Source organism: Solea senegalensis, linkage group LG17, assembly GCF_019176455.1.
Source record: "Solea senegalensis isolate Sse05_10M linkage group LG17, IFAPA_SoseM_1, whole genome shotgun sequence".
Lineage (NCBI taxonomy): Eukaryota > Metazoa > Chordata > Actinopteri > Pleuronectiformes > Soleidae > Solea > Solea senegalensis.
Window position 1 is genome coordinate 11552496 of NC_058037.1, and position 15594 is coordinate 11568089.

The 15594-nt window shown below is 42.9% G+C and overlaps 1 protein-coding gene and 1 long non-coding RNA gene across 2 annotated transcripts in view; one reads left to right on the top strand and one right to left on the bottom strand.

Annotated features, from left to right (window-relative positions):
- otofa (otoferlin a) overlaps positions 1 to 15594 on the bottom strand; it is a 62533-nt gene that overhangs the window by 5435 nt on the left and 41504 nt on the right. Inside the window, exons 10-43 of the mRNA XM_044048777.1 lie at positions 14578 to 14640; positions 14143 to 14227; positions 13715 to 13874; positions 13287 to 13473; positions 12586 to 12772; positions 11659 to 11882; positions 10405 to 10513; positions 10072 to 10258; positions 9811 to 9931; positions 9418 to 9518; positions 8921 to 9011; positions 8407 to 8523; positions 8160 to 8312; positions 7788 to 7980; positions 7381 to 7505; positions 7162 to 7296; positions 6362 to 6523; positions 5569 to 5640; positions 5285 to 5404; positions 5036 to 5197; positions 4792 to 4954; positions 4162 to 4328; positions 3691 to 3720; positions 3418 to 3552; positions 3254 to 3329; positions 2333 to 2451; positions 2125 to 2259; positions 1905 to 2042; positions 1673 to 1800; positions 1359 to 1529; positions 1051 to 1211; positions 561 to 703; positions 403 to 491; positions 53 to 151 (exon numbers count right to left, since the gene is read on the bottom strand). Of these exons, the coding sequence (XP_043904712.1) occupies positions 53 to 151; positions 403 to 491; positions 561 to 703; positions 1051 to 1211; positions 1359 to 1529; positions 1673 to 1800; positions 1905 to 2042; positions 2125 to 2259; positions 2333 to 2451; positions 3254 to 3329; positions 3418 to 3552; positions 3691 to 3720; positions 4162 to 4328; positions 4792 to 4954; positions 5036 to 5197; positions 5285 to 5404; positions 5569 to 5640; positions 6362 to 6523; positions 7162 to 7296; positions 7381 to 7505; positions 7788 to 7980; positions 8160 to 8312; positions 8407 to 8523; positions 8921 to 9011; positions 9418 to 9518; positions 9811 to 9931; positions 10072 to 10258; positions 10405 to 10513; positions 11659 to 11882; positions 12586 to 12772; positions 13287 to 13473; positions 13715 to 13874; positions 14143 to 14227; positions 14578 to 14640 (4508 nt within the window). The remainder of the gene's footprint in view (positions 1 to 52; positions 152 to 402; positions 492 to 560; positions 704 to 1050; positions 1212 to 1358; positions 1530 to 1672; positions 1801 to 1904; positions 2043 to 2124; positions 2260 to 2332; positions 2452 to 3253; positions 3330 to 3417; positions 3553 to 3690; positions 3721 to 4161; positions 4329 to 4791; positions 4955 to 5035; positions 5198 to 5284; positions 5405 to 5568; positions 5641 to 6361; positions 6524 to 7161; positions 7297 to 7380; positions 7506 to 7787; positions 7981 to 8159; positions 8313 to 8406; positions 8524 to 8920; positions 9012 to 9417; positions 9519 to 9810; positions 9932 to 10071; positions 10259 to 10404; positions 10514 to 11658; positions 11883 to 12585; positions 12773 to 13286; positions 13474 to 13714; positions 13875 to 14142; positions 14228 to 14577; positions 14641 to 15594) is intronic.
- LOC122783862 lies at positions 459 to 2337 on the top strand. Its single transcript, XR_006362107.1, has 4 exons — positions 459 to 518; positions 1445 to 1615; positions 1741 to 2087; positions 2197 to 2337. It is a non-coding gene; the product is annotated as an uncharacterized LOC122783862 (long non-coding RNA).

Here is a 15594-nt window from a genome sequence, read left to right on the forward strand (position 1 = left end):
ACAGCTCACACCCACGGGACGAGGCTTGACTGCCGTGACCCGCTGTACCTACCCCCTGACAAATATGTCACTGGACTTTTCCCCAGTGAAGTAATCATCGTCCTCCAGTATTACTTCGTCTGTATTCCAAATAATCACCCTGAGCTCATATCTGGTAAGGGGGGCAGGAAGGGACACATACACACACATCGTTGGACTTGGCAGTCAGTAGATAGCTAGCTAGTGAAACAGACTCACCATAATTCAACCTGGGGATAAAACTACAAATTCTGTTGGAGAAAAAAAACAAACTACAGAATTTTAGACACCCTCCAGACACCGTAAACAAACCTTTTCATGTCTCGCCATCATACAAGAAGACAACATTCAAAATGACATCTTTCTACTCTTCTCCAGGTGTACCTCTTTGGTTTCCGTGGTGATATGTCTATCGCAGGTCCAGGTGCAGGCATGTCCATGGGAAACATATCCACCCACATCTCAACACGGCCCTTTGGACACAAAGAGAGAACAATATTGTGAGTGTCACTTTTATCTGTCGTATGCGGGTCATTTCTCACCTGTTCGATGCCGGGCTTGTCCGGGTTCAGCAGGGGTCTGGTCTCCACGTGCTCGCGGACGAGCTTGCAGCCGACTCGGGGGATTTCCTCCCAGTGGTTGAGCACAGTCAGAGCCAAATGCTCTTCTGTCTGCTTCTTCAAACCTGAGCGATCAATAAAGGAAGGAGGGAAACAAAAAGCATAAGAATGAAACACACGTTTATTCTAAGATATTCATAGCCCTATCTTGTTAGAATCAAATAATAGGATTTCCAGTATCTGACAAACTTAATGAGTATATGAGTCATCACATATGGCGAATGTACACCAGAAATTTTAATTACTTTAGTAGTGTAGATGAAGAGTTGATGTTTTTCAGCTTGACAGCAACAAACATCTTTCCTATGTTTTAAGGTATTTAGGGTATAAGGTATGTAAGGTATATTTTAAGTTGTCTATGGAGGAAATTTAAGTGACCTAACAACCTTAGTGTAGAAAAATACAGCTGTACCATTCTCATCCTCTAACTCCGTCGCTCCCAGGAAGATTCGATTTGCCACCTTGACTTTGCCTCCAGGCCCGTAATGAGGTCCATCAATCTTGCCGTCCTTACAGAGCTTAGCCAAGATCTGGCTGGGCTTCATAGGGTCTCGCCATACATTATATCCATGGCTTATAATAAATGGAGAACAAAGTGGTTACTGAGATTCTGAGGTAATACAATTAAAACCATAGAACTTTATTTGATGAGATTTACAAGTAGATATTTTCTTTTCATTAAACATCTCTCTAAAAGGTCAAAGAAACGTTGATGCTCACACTGAATAGTTGGCGGAAATGCCACACGTGGCTCTGTATTTGCTGTAGAAACGATTCTCCAGGTCAATCTTTGTCTCTCCGATCAGGTCGTCGGTTCCCACCAAGTCCCAGTCGTACACGGACACCGTCAGCATGGACTCCATGGGGAAAGTGGCCTCGATGTCGAATGATCTGAACACCGAGGAAGAGAGGACAGAAGTGAATTCAAATACAAAGAGACCAGATTCTGGTCTCAAATGCTGGACCATATAAAACAGGTTAAACTTTCCTCCCACAACACGATAAAATGATGAAAATTGATTTCCTGAACTCACTTGCCAAACACAGGATTGAGCTGTTTGGAGATGTAATTCTCTTTGTCTTTGACCTCTGACTTGCCCAGCTTGATGACAATGTACGGATCGGCCTTCCCGTTGATATCGGCGGGATGAAGATCTGTAGCCTGGCAACCGTATAAACAAAACAGAAGATGAAGAATATTGATCTGATTCTGTTTATTTTACGACGATGTGTGACATGACGTGGCGTGTAGAGACGGCTCCTCACCCTGACGACGTAGACGCGGACGAGGACGTTGATCGGATCGTTATGTGGGATGCTTTGGAACATGCCCATATTGGGATCAAACCCCGCCTCTCTCGTGATCTCCTCAGACAAAGGAAGCTTGTACATACACAGGGATCCCTGCGTCACAGAGAGACAGCAGGTTACACCGTAAACGTCTCTCAGGTAAGCATGTATTCACGTTTCCACGAGGTTTCCAAACCTTGAATCTGCCAACAATCCTGTCATCATCCAGAGCGTGTTCATCGTCATCTCCAGCTTTACCTCTGTACAGGTTGAACGTATGAAGCCAGTCCTCAAAGGTGCCATACTCACTCTCCAGCTCCTTGTTGTAAACCTGGACAGGACGTCAAACACACCAGGTGTGAATCTGTGTGGTTTGTATCTGCCCAAGCAGGAATCGTACTCACCACCAGCTCGTCCACTCTCGATTTGACAGGTTCATTGTCAGTTCCGTCCGCAGCCTGATGACCCTTCTTCTTGTCCTTGGAGCTCTTCTTGTCTTTGCTCTTTTCTTTTGTCTTGGAGCCTTTCAGAAGAAGGTCATCAGGTTCTATGTTTGAGTCCGTGGGTGAGCGGAGGTGGAGGTGGAGGTGGACAGGGGTGGGTTGGGGTTGTGAAGATGGGAGGCAGGGGTTGCACACGGCACGACACACATCACTTAACATGAAAGCTGACAGGTTTTGGGAATGTAGTCAATAATGAAAGCACGGACAGAATCATTTTGACTGAAAATAGTCTGTGAGGCTGCATAAAAATGTTAAAATGATCGATAAAAGTGTGACAAATACTGTCGCTTAGAAGCAGGAAGCACTTAACTTGAAATGTAGTTTAAATCTTCTCAATAATAATAATTTTTACCATATTTTAAATTCATTAAAAATATAACAATAATGTGGATTTCAGCAAGTTATTCATGCTTTTACCTAATTAAAGGGAATATAATATAACGGTGACTCTGTATCAGCCAGCTTTCATGTGAACTGCAGAGCTGGGAGGTGATACGAGTGTGGGAGATGGTCACGAATGTGATAATGCTGGAGTCTGATCGGGACATGGACTTAAGGATGGATGCATGGAATGAAGGAATCAATAACCAGGAAGAACAAGACTCTGCATGCTCCTCTCTCACAGAGCCACATCTAAAACGAATCCTGTTCACTCTTTCACTTCAGACTAACTAACAGGACGTTTGACTCTTTGTTGATATTATAGCTGATATTGCATATTCTTCACTGTGAAGGCCATTAACTAAAAACACAGCACAGCAGCAGTAAACACAGAGGCATACTGTTGTAACAGCCTGTTTGATTTGGGGGGGATTTCGATACCTGCTGCCTCTGCTGCTATCTCCAGGTCCTCCCTCTCCTCTGCCTCGGCCTGAGCTGCCTCCTGGGCTCTGAGTTTCTGAAGAAAAGAAGAAGAAGCAGGAAAAATAAGAGCAAGCCTGATAGGATTCTTAAGTGAGGAAGAGTCCTGGGTCGACTAAACAAACCTCCTTCAGTGTCTCTATCGAGGCGAAATATTTGGACCACCAGTCGAGCATTCGCTCGTCTGTCTCTTCCTCTTCCTCGACTTCTCCTTTCTTCTTCTTCTTCTTTTTCTTCTTCTTGTCACTCTCCTCCTCAGTCTGTTAAAAAACCAACAAAAAAAAAAAAACGGTCAGACGCTTGTGAGTGATCTGACGTAGCTCCGGTTCAATCATATTCTCCCTGAGCCACGAGTAACGCAAGCACATGTATTCGCTGCCAACGTTGCTTATACTTACCATGTCAACTTTGACGACGGCGTCGGACGTCTATGACGGCAGGCGTTACACAAAACAACACAAGGGTAGTTAGACGCAGTGGACGATGCAGGTAGGGGTGACACGTGTCAAGAGACAGGTTAAAAAAAGAAAGAAAAAAGGACTGGACATAAAGCTGCTGCTCCCAGCATCTGCATGCACTCACCAGCCACTAATAACAACACCTGTTCAGCTGCACAAACCAAGCTTCAGAAAGGGGATCTTATTAAATATTTTTTCACATATTAACCAGAGATTTCCCAGGAAGAATTCCTTGTTGATGCCAGAGAAGAATAACATAAACTAGTTTAAAATAATAATAATAGAAAGACAACAGTAACTGGACCACAGTAGACACTTCATTATGTGTTCTGTGTACATCATAAAGTGGCCAGAGAGTCTATATAAACACACAGTGCTTTACAGTACATTATGTATAAAAGACGAGCTTACAGCATCTAACTTGACAACTGTGTCCATCTTGCGAACCAGAGGCTCCGTGTCCATGTTCACTATGATGTCACCTGTGGGGTGAGAGGGGGTGCGGGAGGAAAGGCTGGGTGAGGAGCGAGGCTGGGAGCCGCCGTTTGTAAGGACCATGTAGCCATTCATTAGCTTAGCTGGAGCGAGGCCGGAAGGTTAAAGGGATGGCGGCAGGAGGAAGGAGCAGAGAGAACAGCCGATGACATGGAAGAGAGGAAGAGAGGATAGGTGGAGGGAGGATGGAGTGGAAAGTGGAAAAGCAAGCAGAGAAATCAGCAGAGTTAAAAAAAAAAAAGGGAATGGAAATCCACTCTTTAGTGAGCAGAGAGCTGGGTCAGAAATATAAAAAATTGAAACTGTAAAAGATTGTTTTAAACCTCTTTTGACATTCTGCATCTTTTAATGATCTAAACCTTTATGGATGTTCAACCAGCTGGCATTTGGAAAGGTTAAACCAGCGTCTAGAAGTTATTTGCAAACATTGTTTTGCTCATGGTTTGATAGGAAAACGAAATACAGATTGCAGAGTGCACACAAACATCACAGTTTTTCATCTCCTTGCCAACTAATGAATGTACTATTGCCAGTGAGTGTCGGCACCTGCAGTGGCCCAGTTGTTGGATGTTTTATCTGGGGTGCTGTAGATGAAACGTCTCAGGGTGGTGACGGCGTGTGACCCCACCAGGATGTAGCGGCCAAACGCCCGGCAGTCCACCACCCGGATGTTGAGAGGAGGGTGCAGGAGCTCATTTTCTGGCAGGTCCTGACGACAGAATAAGGTAAGTTTTACTACAACAATGTGGCTGTTACATCTAAAATATGACTTTTTAATCGTCGTACTCACCACTTCAAACCACTTGACCAGGGTGCTGAAGTTTGGGTTTTTCTTGTAGTTTTGGATGAGAGCAGATTGGACGCCTTTACCTGCACATTCTATGTCCACGCGGGGCCGATCCACCTGAGCCAAGTTAATCCTCTTCAGGTCTCGTAACCCCCAGAACAAAACCTGAACCGGAGAAAAACAGTGGCCTACCAGTGAGGAAAGATAATGTTTTAGAGGTGAAAAGACAAGAGTCCCTTGTCACAGGGTTACCTCAATGCGGTAGCGGCTCAGGACAGGCCGGATGCCCAACGGCACAGCGATAATGGGCCCGTGCTCAGAGTCTGTCGGTCCCTCAAGGGGAGGAAGGTCAGCTCTGCCTCCTTGACCAATCTATAAGGGAGGAAAATCTCATAATTCCAGGTTGTCACGGCTCCAGGAAATGCAGAAAAAGTGAAAGTTTAATGTCATGGCGGAAGAGGGTAAAGACAGTTACTGCAGTAGAGAAGTCACAGAATAAGACGCACTTAGGGATGAGAGGAGAATGAAAAGAGCACCTTGATTTGAGGTACAGCAAAGTTATGGACGGCGATGAGAGCTCGCCTTATCTCCTCCATATTGAAAGGAATCTGTAGGAAGCAGGAGGAGATGCAGGGAGGGAATAGATGTGATGGTGGTAGAGCATGTGAAGGGAAATGGTCACACAACAGAACGAGTGAAATGTGGAGCGAGGGTAAAGCAGAAGCGAGAGAGGAGCGCGTGGGTTAAGTGACGGAGGAAGATAGGCGCAAAAAGGCAAAGCAGATTAGCTATAAAAGGAGAGAGCGAGAGATCTTTTTGAAACAGGCAACAATTTGCATCACAGTACAGTAACAATATGGTATTAGTATTGTAATACTTTCGTAATGGGAAGGTACTATAATGGTAATACCAGCCTATACTGCAGTAATCACCAATAACTTGATTGTAACTATGGAAAATGTGTTGGACATACAGGATGATATGTTTTAACTTTACAACATGGTATTTATCAATTATTATTATTATTTATAGTTAGGTGTTGCTTATACTAATTCTAATGGCCAAACTATATATTGTTATAACTTTGAAAATAACATGGTGTTACATTATCATTACCAACCACTGTTATGGCTAAGCTGGAAATTGCATCATAAAAAATATGGTCTTTCTTTCTTTCTAATTACCATGTGGTTACTGTACTGTAATGTAAAGTGTTACCACAATATCTAAAGTATATGTTTGATTCATTTTACTGTTATAATGTTGCACGTGTGAGTGTGCAGGTGCAGTCCGTCAAAGTCCAAGTGAGCGTGTTCTTGCGTATCGTACCTGCAGCAGCTCGAAGGCGGCCAGCAGTTCCCCAGCGGTGCAGTTGCCTCTGTAAACCTGGTAGTACTCCAGCTGCGGCGGGAACCTCGGGGGGCCGTAGTGCTCCTCACACATCTTGATGGTGGGCTTCGCGAAGGTCCGACCGATGAACTCTGCCTTGCCCTGAACACCACATTGTGACAGCAGGCGTTTGTGACAGTCAGGGGGAACAAGGGAAGGGAGTCGGACACAAGACAGTGAGAGGGGCATGATGCGTGGTTTAAAAAAAAAAAAAAAAGAAAATTCGAATTTTCTCAACAAATAAGGGATTTTTTTTTAAGTATTACTACTACAACAAAAGAGGGGAGTCAAAGAGAGGCACTCATAACCCTAACCCTTTCATTCAATATAGTATTAAATAAATATATAAAGTATAGTGAAGTACTTTTTTCTCCACTGCATCACTGTTAGTGCCACTTTTCATTGTTATATAAGACATGGGGGAAAGTTATGGAGGAACTTTTCCTAAATCTCCCGAACTCATTAGCAGATATATGAACCACACATCTCACGCCAAGACAGCCAAAAGTAGTTATTAAAGCTTCTAATTCACACAGGCGTCGAAATACGTATAGATTCACACTCTAATTAGTGGGCAGGAAAGCATGAGCGAGTCAGAGTTAATGAGACGGACATGATGGATGAGTGAGACAAAGGTGGACAGGAGACGAGGGATAGAGAAGCAAAGCACTTTTAGGTTTTTTTCCCCCAACACTTTCTCTAATGTTGCCTTCATTCATTTGCGTGGCACAGGATCCTACCACAGTGTCCTGGTCGTAGATTTCGACCACGATGATCGGCGGATCGTCCCTCAGCTCGCTGGCCTCGCCGAACAGCTCCACGTCGTCAAACACCAGCAGCTGGTCCCAGGTTGGACACAGAGTTTCGCTGAGGACCTGAAGAACACAGCAAACCCATACAGAGAGTTTCGTTGTTCACTGTACGGTGAGTGTTGGACGTAATGAGAGTATTGGTCTCACCTCAGTGACCTGGCTGTGTGTGGAGAAGAAGACCCGAGCGAAGGGATCCGAGAGTCCACTGCTGTCGGCGGCAAACAGGCTGCGGGCCTGGTACATGTGTGCTCGCAGCTGAAACACCTGCTTCACTGTGGGGTACACGTCAAGGTAGAAAAGTACACCACAACGTTACAGCGTCTGTGTGAGTAAGCCAGTATTTTATATTTCATTTTTCACCAAATAGAAAACCTTGAGCATTAAAGAGACTCATAAACATTAAAGTAAAAGCACACTTAAAACTTCCTAGTTTCTACTAAATGGCAGTAAACTTTAACGGCTCATCAATTCCCGGTGTAGTATCTTTAGCATTTAGTGAATGTTAATGTGCCATATACTGTCACTCAGCTCAAGTAGGTGTTGGCGGTACTCACTGTTGTAAACAAGGCTGACAGGAGGCATGGTGTGGAGACTGAGGCCAGCTTTAGCAGATTTCATTTCTTCAAAACCATTTGGCAGACCGCTGAGGAAGTCCTTTCTTTGCTTATTGAGGCCCAGCCACAGATACAGCTCCAGCTTAGCCTGAACGGTCCAGCCTGCGGGACCGAAGCCCTTCTTACCGGGCAGCTGTGGACACAGAACAGAAAAAGGACTCAATAATTGAAGCTTTGTGCCTTGCATGATATCTTTGGTGTTATTACCATAAGCCGATCATTGAACCTAATGCTTAAACATTAATGTTTCAATTGATTTCCACCCTCTAATGACTCATCTCTTCTCAGTGACAGCAAAGAGTATGATCATACCTTGAGGAAGACAGCTTTGACTTTACTGCAGTCTTTACCAGTTTCTTCATCCACCATGGAGTACAGGATGTCCTTGGAGGGAATGCGGGCATACGCGATGCGCTTGTGGTTGCTCATCATCCACACGAAAACATCCGGGATACTGTGCTGAGGCTGGACATCGAAGACAGCAGACGTACGGTAAGACCACTGACGTTTGTATTGGTATCATATGGTGCACATTTTTGAGAGTTTTAAGTGTATCTACCTCATCCGCGAGGAAGCGGAGCTTCTGCAGGAAGTTCTGCGCCAGCTTGAGCTTGTCTCGGACGGTGTTCTTCTTCACCTGGGTCCGGATCTGCTTGGCCTGCTGACCCATGCTGTCCTGAAGGAGCAGAGGTCAGTGATAACGAGCTCTCACACACATACAGTATTCTGTGCCTACTGTATATTCAGGGTCTTGTTCATGCATCCAAAACTTTTCCAGGTAGTTCAGTTTGCAACAGATATTCTGTAACAGGGTTATTTGATGTTATCGCTGTATTACAACTGTTTCTTTTACTCTTTTTCTGGCATAGTTAAATGAGTTAGCATTGTGAATGTATGGAATTATCTGCATATATATATATACATATAGATAAGCTCCTGTCAGCTTTTACTACAAGTGTTTGGGGACTCTGAGAAACAGCATTTGATGCTTTCTTCTCCTCTTTCCCTTTTATTTCCCCACGGTTCCTTCAACCTCTCCTTTCTCCGCCTTATTTGTGAAAAACAAATCCTACCATTTCCCTCATGCAGGACTTGAGTCGTTCCCGATCCAGTTTGGTTCTGCCTGACTGGCCTATGTCCTTGTTAGCCAGGGTCACAAAGCGGCTGAAAATGACCAGAGAATATTAAGCGTGAAACACAAACGTTCTTTAAAAATTGAATCGCTAATATTTAACGTTGGTCTTCTGTCATCATACATACAATCACTGAACTGAGAACTCACTAACAGTTTCCCAAAACAGCGCATAAAAAAATGGGACACTGCTGTTCTGTGATTCTTTCACCATGACAACTGCAGTGACTCAGGTTTAGGGACACTTCAGTGCAGAGAGCTGCTGTAGTTTCAGCTCGTATCTTTTAAGTGAAAGAAGCTTTCATTGAAAAGCCATCACAATTATTTGGCCCTCACTGCTATTTTACAACTCCCGCTGTACAGAGGAAAATCTCTGCCTTAGTCTCATCGTCAGTTATGATAAAAGACCTTGACAGTGAATATTATTAAGTAGCTCGCCTGCAACCAACACTCAGCTCCTCCAGCACGCCCCTGAGCCTGCGCTCTGGGAAGGCTTTCTCCGTCTTAATGACCTCCTGCACATCGTTCAAACCCTCCTCCTGCAGAAAAACACACACACACACAAACTGGAACTTAGCATAAAACAAGTTGTTAGTTAGTTGCTTCAAGGTGATTTATAGCCACAGTGTCTTTTACCAAATACCTTTTGTTTGCACCCAGCAGTGGAGGCAATAAAAGCAGCTAAAGCTCCTGTACTTGCTACTCACTTAACTTGGGTTTTATTATCATGAGTGACTGCGATCATTTATCATCAGATTCATTTGTTGATGACGCAGCACATCAGGTTTAACGCCTCGTCAGCTGTCACTGGAAACAAATGTGCACACTGACCAGCTTGTCAGCAATCTTATCCATCATGTTGGAGTTGTAGAGCCGTCGTCTTTGGTCCTGCCACCAGCTTTTGATGTAGATGCAGGGCTTCTTTTCAAAGTAGGGAAGATGGAAGTAATTCCTGTTAAGTAAAAAACAAAATGACTGACACAGAATTATTTTACAGACCCTTATCGTCATTGTAAATTGTCTAATTGCCTTCCTGTTACAGCTAATTATTAGTAATTACCTATAACTGCAAAACACCATTTGGTTTCTGACCTGTCGGTGATGACGGGCTTCATCGGTGGGGTGGTGGACACGGAGACGAGGTCCGCGTCCTCCTCGGCCTCGTCCTCGCTGGAGTTCTGGATGAGCTCGCTCTCCTCCTCTTCGTTCTCCGTGTCTTTTTTCTTCCTCCTCACCGACGAGGGCTTGTTTACGCCATCTATCTGGTTGCCATAGTTACCTGTCAGAAGGTAGACAATTACGGGACGTTCAGGTGTGCGGGGGCTGCAGTAAACCACTATTTCGGTCTCGAAATGGATTGTTTTACTGCAACCTAACAGAGTACAGGTGAATTTTAAAGGGTTAAAAACATAGTCTTGTGTTTACCTATGGTGATTTCAAAACTTATCGGTTTGTCACCAATCTTCCTGTCGATCATGGTGGCCTCCAGGAAGGAACCGAAGACGAAGAACTCTTCCATTTTACCCGTGGCGCTCTGATGGAGTGAGAGGAAAAAATGGAAGATTTTATTGTCTGTGTCTACGGAACAATAACTGTAGGAGCTCCTTATACAGAGCGTGTACTCCCACTATTCATAAGCAGTCTCTGATTTACTGAGCTAATTAGTTCAGCGTGCCACACATTTAATCATTTATTTGATTGTTATTGAAAAAATATATTAATCATACAATTGGTTCTATTTGGAGCAGTCTCTCAAAAACACTTTCCAAACCTGGCTCAGATGCAGCATGTGTTATTCATTATTAAGTAAATATCCATGCGGTAGATTTTTACATCGTCACAGGAGACTTCGACTCTCTGACAAACGACTATGCGAATCTGCATTTGAACAGGATTTTAACACGAGTGACGTCAGGAGCACCTTATCTATAATTAAAAAGAGAAGTTTGTTGCCGTTCTTAAAACCTTTAGCTTTAACTGGGAACATTATCATATTAAGGGAATGAGAATTTCCTTAACCAAAAATTAGTTTACCTTCAGGGCTAGCATCAGAGAGACGACTGAAGCCCCTACTTTAAACTTAAATTTCATATAAAAAGCTTTGAACAGCGAGAAGATCATATCGTGGCCTGGTTGCTGAAAATACAATATAAATGTATGACCTTAATCTGTATCATCTAAAGTCTGGCATTAAAGTTATATATTCACCAAGAACCAGGAGAAATTTGGACACCAGACAACAAATTCACTTCTCGGGTGAATGATTCGCTCACACACCTTACTGAGTGTGATAAATAAACGGTGACAAGAAGCGATGGAGCAAATTTACATACTTTATTTGCATGGATTTATTGAAATCTGTAATCTAACTCCTCCAAATAAAAAAAAGTATCTGACAAGTGCACGCACCAATGCTGCAATTAGTGACTGAGAATCCTGGGGGAGACGTTTGCACACTAAACAGCCAGGAGCCTCAATTGAATTGCCGGCAAACTTGCCTTGAAGCATGACATCTGATGTTCCTGATTTCCCTGGAGAGCAGTTAACCTGAACATATGCTGGTGCACTGTTTATTGTAAGGTCAGGAAGTTGAGAAAAGGTCAAAGATAACAGCTGTTCTTTGACAATTTAACATGAAAACTATTTTCTTTTCTTTTTCGATCACTCAGGACTTCTCACCTCTGAGATGTTGGAAACCATCTCCACCTGAACGTCCGTGGAGCTGAGGATCTCGGGCGAGCTGATGTCGAGGATCTCCACGGCGATGGAGAGCAGGAGCCGTGCTCTGAAGGACACACCTTCCCCGAGTCCGTCATTCAGGTCCTGGTGCTCGTCCATCAGTGTGTACTGACGCGTGGAGCCGTACATGTTGACCCAGGCTGGGCCGAAGGTGGGCAGGAACCCTGGGAAATGGCACCATAAGAAGGAGACGGCAAGGTAATAAACAGAAAAGGAAAAAGAACAAAGTAGGGTTTGTTCGGATAAATGCACAGAATTAAATGCCATTCAAATTCCTTCTGGGGATTTTGAGTCAATATTTCAGTCCTTATGATTTATAACTACTTCCAAATCTTGCCTGACTTTTCATCAGAGCCAGCTGTGCCAATACAAGTTAGAGAAAGTAATTTCATCCAGCAGAACTTCTCCTTAGGTCTTTTAGTTTGTACAACTTTGTGCTGTACAGTTTTATTTCCACTCTTTTCTCCTCATTATTACAGCAGATAGATTGTTGTAATGTTAAAGGTCATAGTTTATAGGCAGTAATATACATACACTATAATATTATCCACAAATATGGAGCTCAGAGGCCGTGCTCAACACTTTTTCACTCAAACACATGTCACTGGTTATTCATTTGAAAACAGAATCTTCTGCGCATCGTGATCATTTATGTCTAGATTATAAGTCAATTTGAGTGCCGTTAAATTACATTGGTACAGCTATTATCACGAGGTCAGCCGGGGTCACGAGGTTTGATTCACATCTGGCTCTGCTAATTACAACATACAGTAAAATATTAACAAGTTAACTCCTGACCAATGATCGTGCCCAGCAGCTAATCAATGGCGAAAAGACAAACTGCTGCCCCCCGCATGCTTGACCCACCTTTATCACCATCATTGGATATCTTGCGCAAGTCAATAAAGTGGGTTCCTATGGCAACGTCGTTGACCTTATCCGAGTCGCGGATCTGGACCTTCAGGCGTTTGCAGAGTGGAGGGAAGAGCTCAGTGAAGATGACCTGCTCGTTCCAGATTGGTTCATAACTGCTCTTCTGGACTGAAGTCTTCCCCTGGGGACACACGATAAAGGAATAACACTGAGCTTATATAGTGCTGGAAAGTAACAATAAATACTGTGGCTCTAGTCTTGATCTGATCGTTACTGATACGGCCTTAACGTTAGAGTGGGTATACTACCTCAAATCTGACCTGCAGCAAACTGGGAAACATCAGGATTTAAAGTGAATTACTTCATTTATTCAGGAGGAGTGTCAGTGATTATATTAGATTAACAGTAACAATTAATTAAATCAGTGCTTCTAAACCTTCGGGTACCTGATCTTATTGAATAATTTAAACCAAGAGTTGAATCGTTTTAAATGAGTTAAATTAAAAGTAAACAATGGTTTCTCGATAATAAGCCAATATTAAAACCAGTATATTTACCCACACGTATTCTGTACTAATGCGTTATGAAACACAAAACGAGGTCCTAAAAGAGGAGTTCTCACACCTGAGGGAGTAATAACAGCTGGTAGAAGTAGCAATGAATAGCAGCGGAATGCAAGACGTGGAGGGACTTACCTTCTGCCCTGCGTATTGCACTTGAACATACGGGTCCACCAGGTCTCTGTTCTCTCCTATGATGGCCTTTTTCACATTTGCCATTAAGCTGGTGTTCATCTTGGGAAGTCCCTCAGCTCGGTAGATCTTCACGTAAAACCTCGCCCACTGCCTCTCTGCGGGGATTCCCTCTGGGAGCAAGAGGTTCCTGGAAGACACGAGACAAAAGTAACTATCATTGGGAGATAGGGATTTGTATCACCTACCAAACACAACCATTTTTTACCAGAAAATAACTCATTTTAATTCAGTGCCGTTCAAATTTCCTCTTATAGTCTACTGTTACACCCTTATATATACTATATATGTCAAGTAAAGTTGAAAGAAAACAGAAAGAAAGTTCAAATCTTTCACAAATCGATGCTGTCCGATCACTGACGGTCCATTACCCCTCTATGTCGTCCTCATCGGTCTCATTGGCCTTGTGTGGAGTCTTGATGTTGTCACCCTTTCCAACCACGGCGATGTCACACTTTATATATCCCTTGCATCCGGCCGTGATGTCATTTGGATCCGACAGGATGGCCCACTTGTGGTAGAACTGGTGTTCTGTCAATAATAACAAATCATTTTCATGTTTTTTGAGTACACTATGACTTATATGAGTCGTTGTTTTCATGTTTACATCAGGCGCAGATGTTGTTTTATAAACAGTGAAGTCAGAGATATACACATGCTCCACCAATAGATGTCGCTCCACACTGTACCTTTTCAATGAACTTTAAAAAAAAGACAAATCAAAAGCCATGTGCACATGTAACGTTATTGCCTGTGATATGATAATATTCTCGTCACGAAAATCCGGCTTGTTGTTTACCGGGCTGAGAGTAAACAGTTCCGACATCCATCTTAAAAGTTCCCACCAAGGTCCCACTCCGGAGAAGATTTTTCGAGTGAATCACCTAAGAACGCAGAGTACAGAGAATAAAATACACATTCCCAAGCAATCACTGCATAAAAGGATATCATCATAAATCATACTTAAGATGCTTAATATCTTTTTATATCTTTCCTTTTACATTTAACACAACTAGTGGCTCTGAGGGATCAATAATTCACCTCATTAATGCAGTAAGCTGCCATATTCTTTTATGGCTTTCCATCTTCTTCCCACAAACGCACATCACTTTCAGTTTCATATCAAACTGCTCAAGCATGAGTCCTCGTTAATGAAATATATTCTCAATCTTTATATTAAAACACTCAAACGTGAAGAAGAGGGTCTGTTTATCCTGCGTTGCACATTACTCACAGAGAGCTTGATGATCTTGTCAAACATGACGTCGGGGGGGACGTGGAAGTCAAAGACAAAATACTGTGGGTGGAGAAAAAGTTTGTCCGTTACAATATAGTCTCTGACCTCCACTTCATTAGAAAACACAAGAGCTGTGGGAGTGAAAAGATAAATAAATAAGCCAAAACAATCGTTTCTAGATAAAAAAAAAAACAAATGCAGAGTTCAAGTGAGGATGTGAGGCAGTGAATGGAAATGTAATACGTTTCATTCAACACATCGGCCTCACAGGGGATCAGCTGGCTTTGTAGGGCAGTGTGAGTTTTATCTGATAATGTGCAGAGAAAAAAAAAACCAAACAGAAGAACTTTAAACGGATATAGCTCCAGCCTATTCACGGCAAAAAGGAGAGACTTTTACATCTTCATCAAAGTGCTTTTGGTGTGTTTATATTTAATATAATTACTTATAGATGGGAGTAAGTCACACAGACAACGCGCAAGTCTCAACCAAGTCATTCTTGCAAGAATCGAACGAGTCACGTCGAGTCTCTGCTTTAAATCAAGCAAGTTACAAGTCAAGTCGCATGGATGTAGAAGATGAAGATGTAAATATGTTAAAAAAGGGCAGTCATTTTGAAATGCTAAAGCTTTATCTGCCAAGAAAACACTGTATTACTCATACAATGTAAGGACTGAGTCATGGTCCCACACAACTGAATTATGACATCAATAAACTGAAAATAAATAAAACCACAGAGCCTAAAATGTAAAGAATACTGACTTACATTAAACCATGGAGATGCATTTCAAATATAAGGCAAAAAAAAAAGACACGTTTCGCACACTAATCATAACCAACTATTGGAATTTGGATTAAAATTCCTTTGTGTGATTTGAAGTGTTGAATGGAATTTCACATTGTGTTGTTGGTGTCGCTCGGTTGCCAGGTTTGCACGCAAGGCCGCAAAAGCAGACACCCAATGCTTTCCCGTGTTTTTTCAGAAGTCAAATTGTAATGTTAACTCCTCAATAT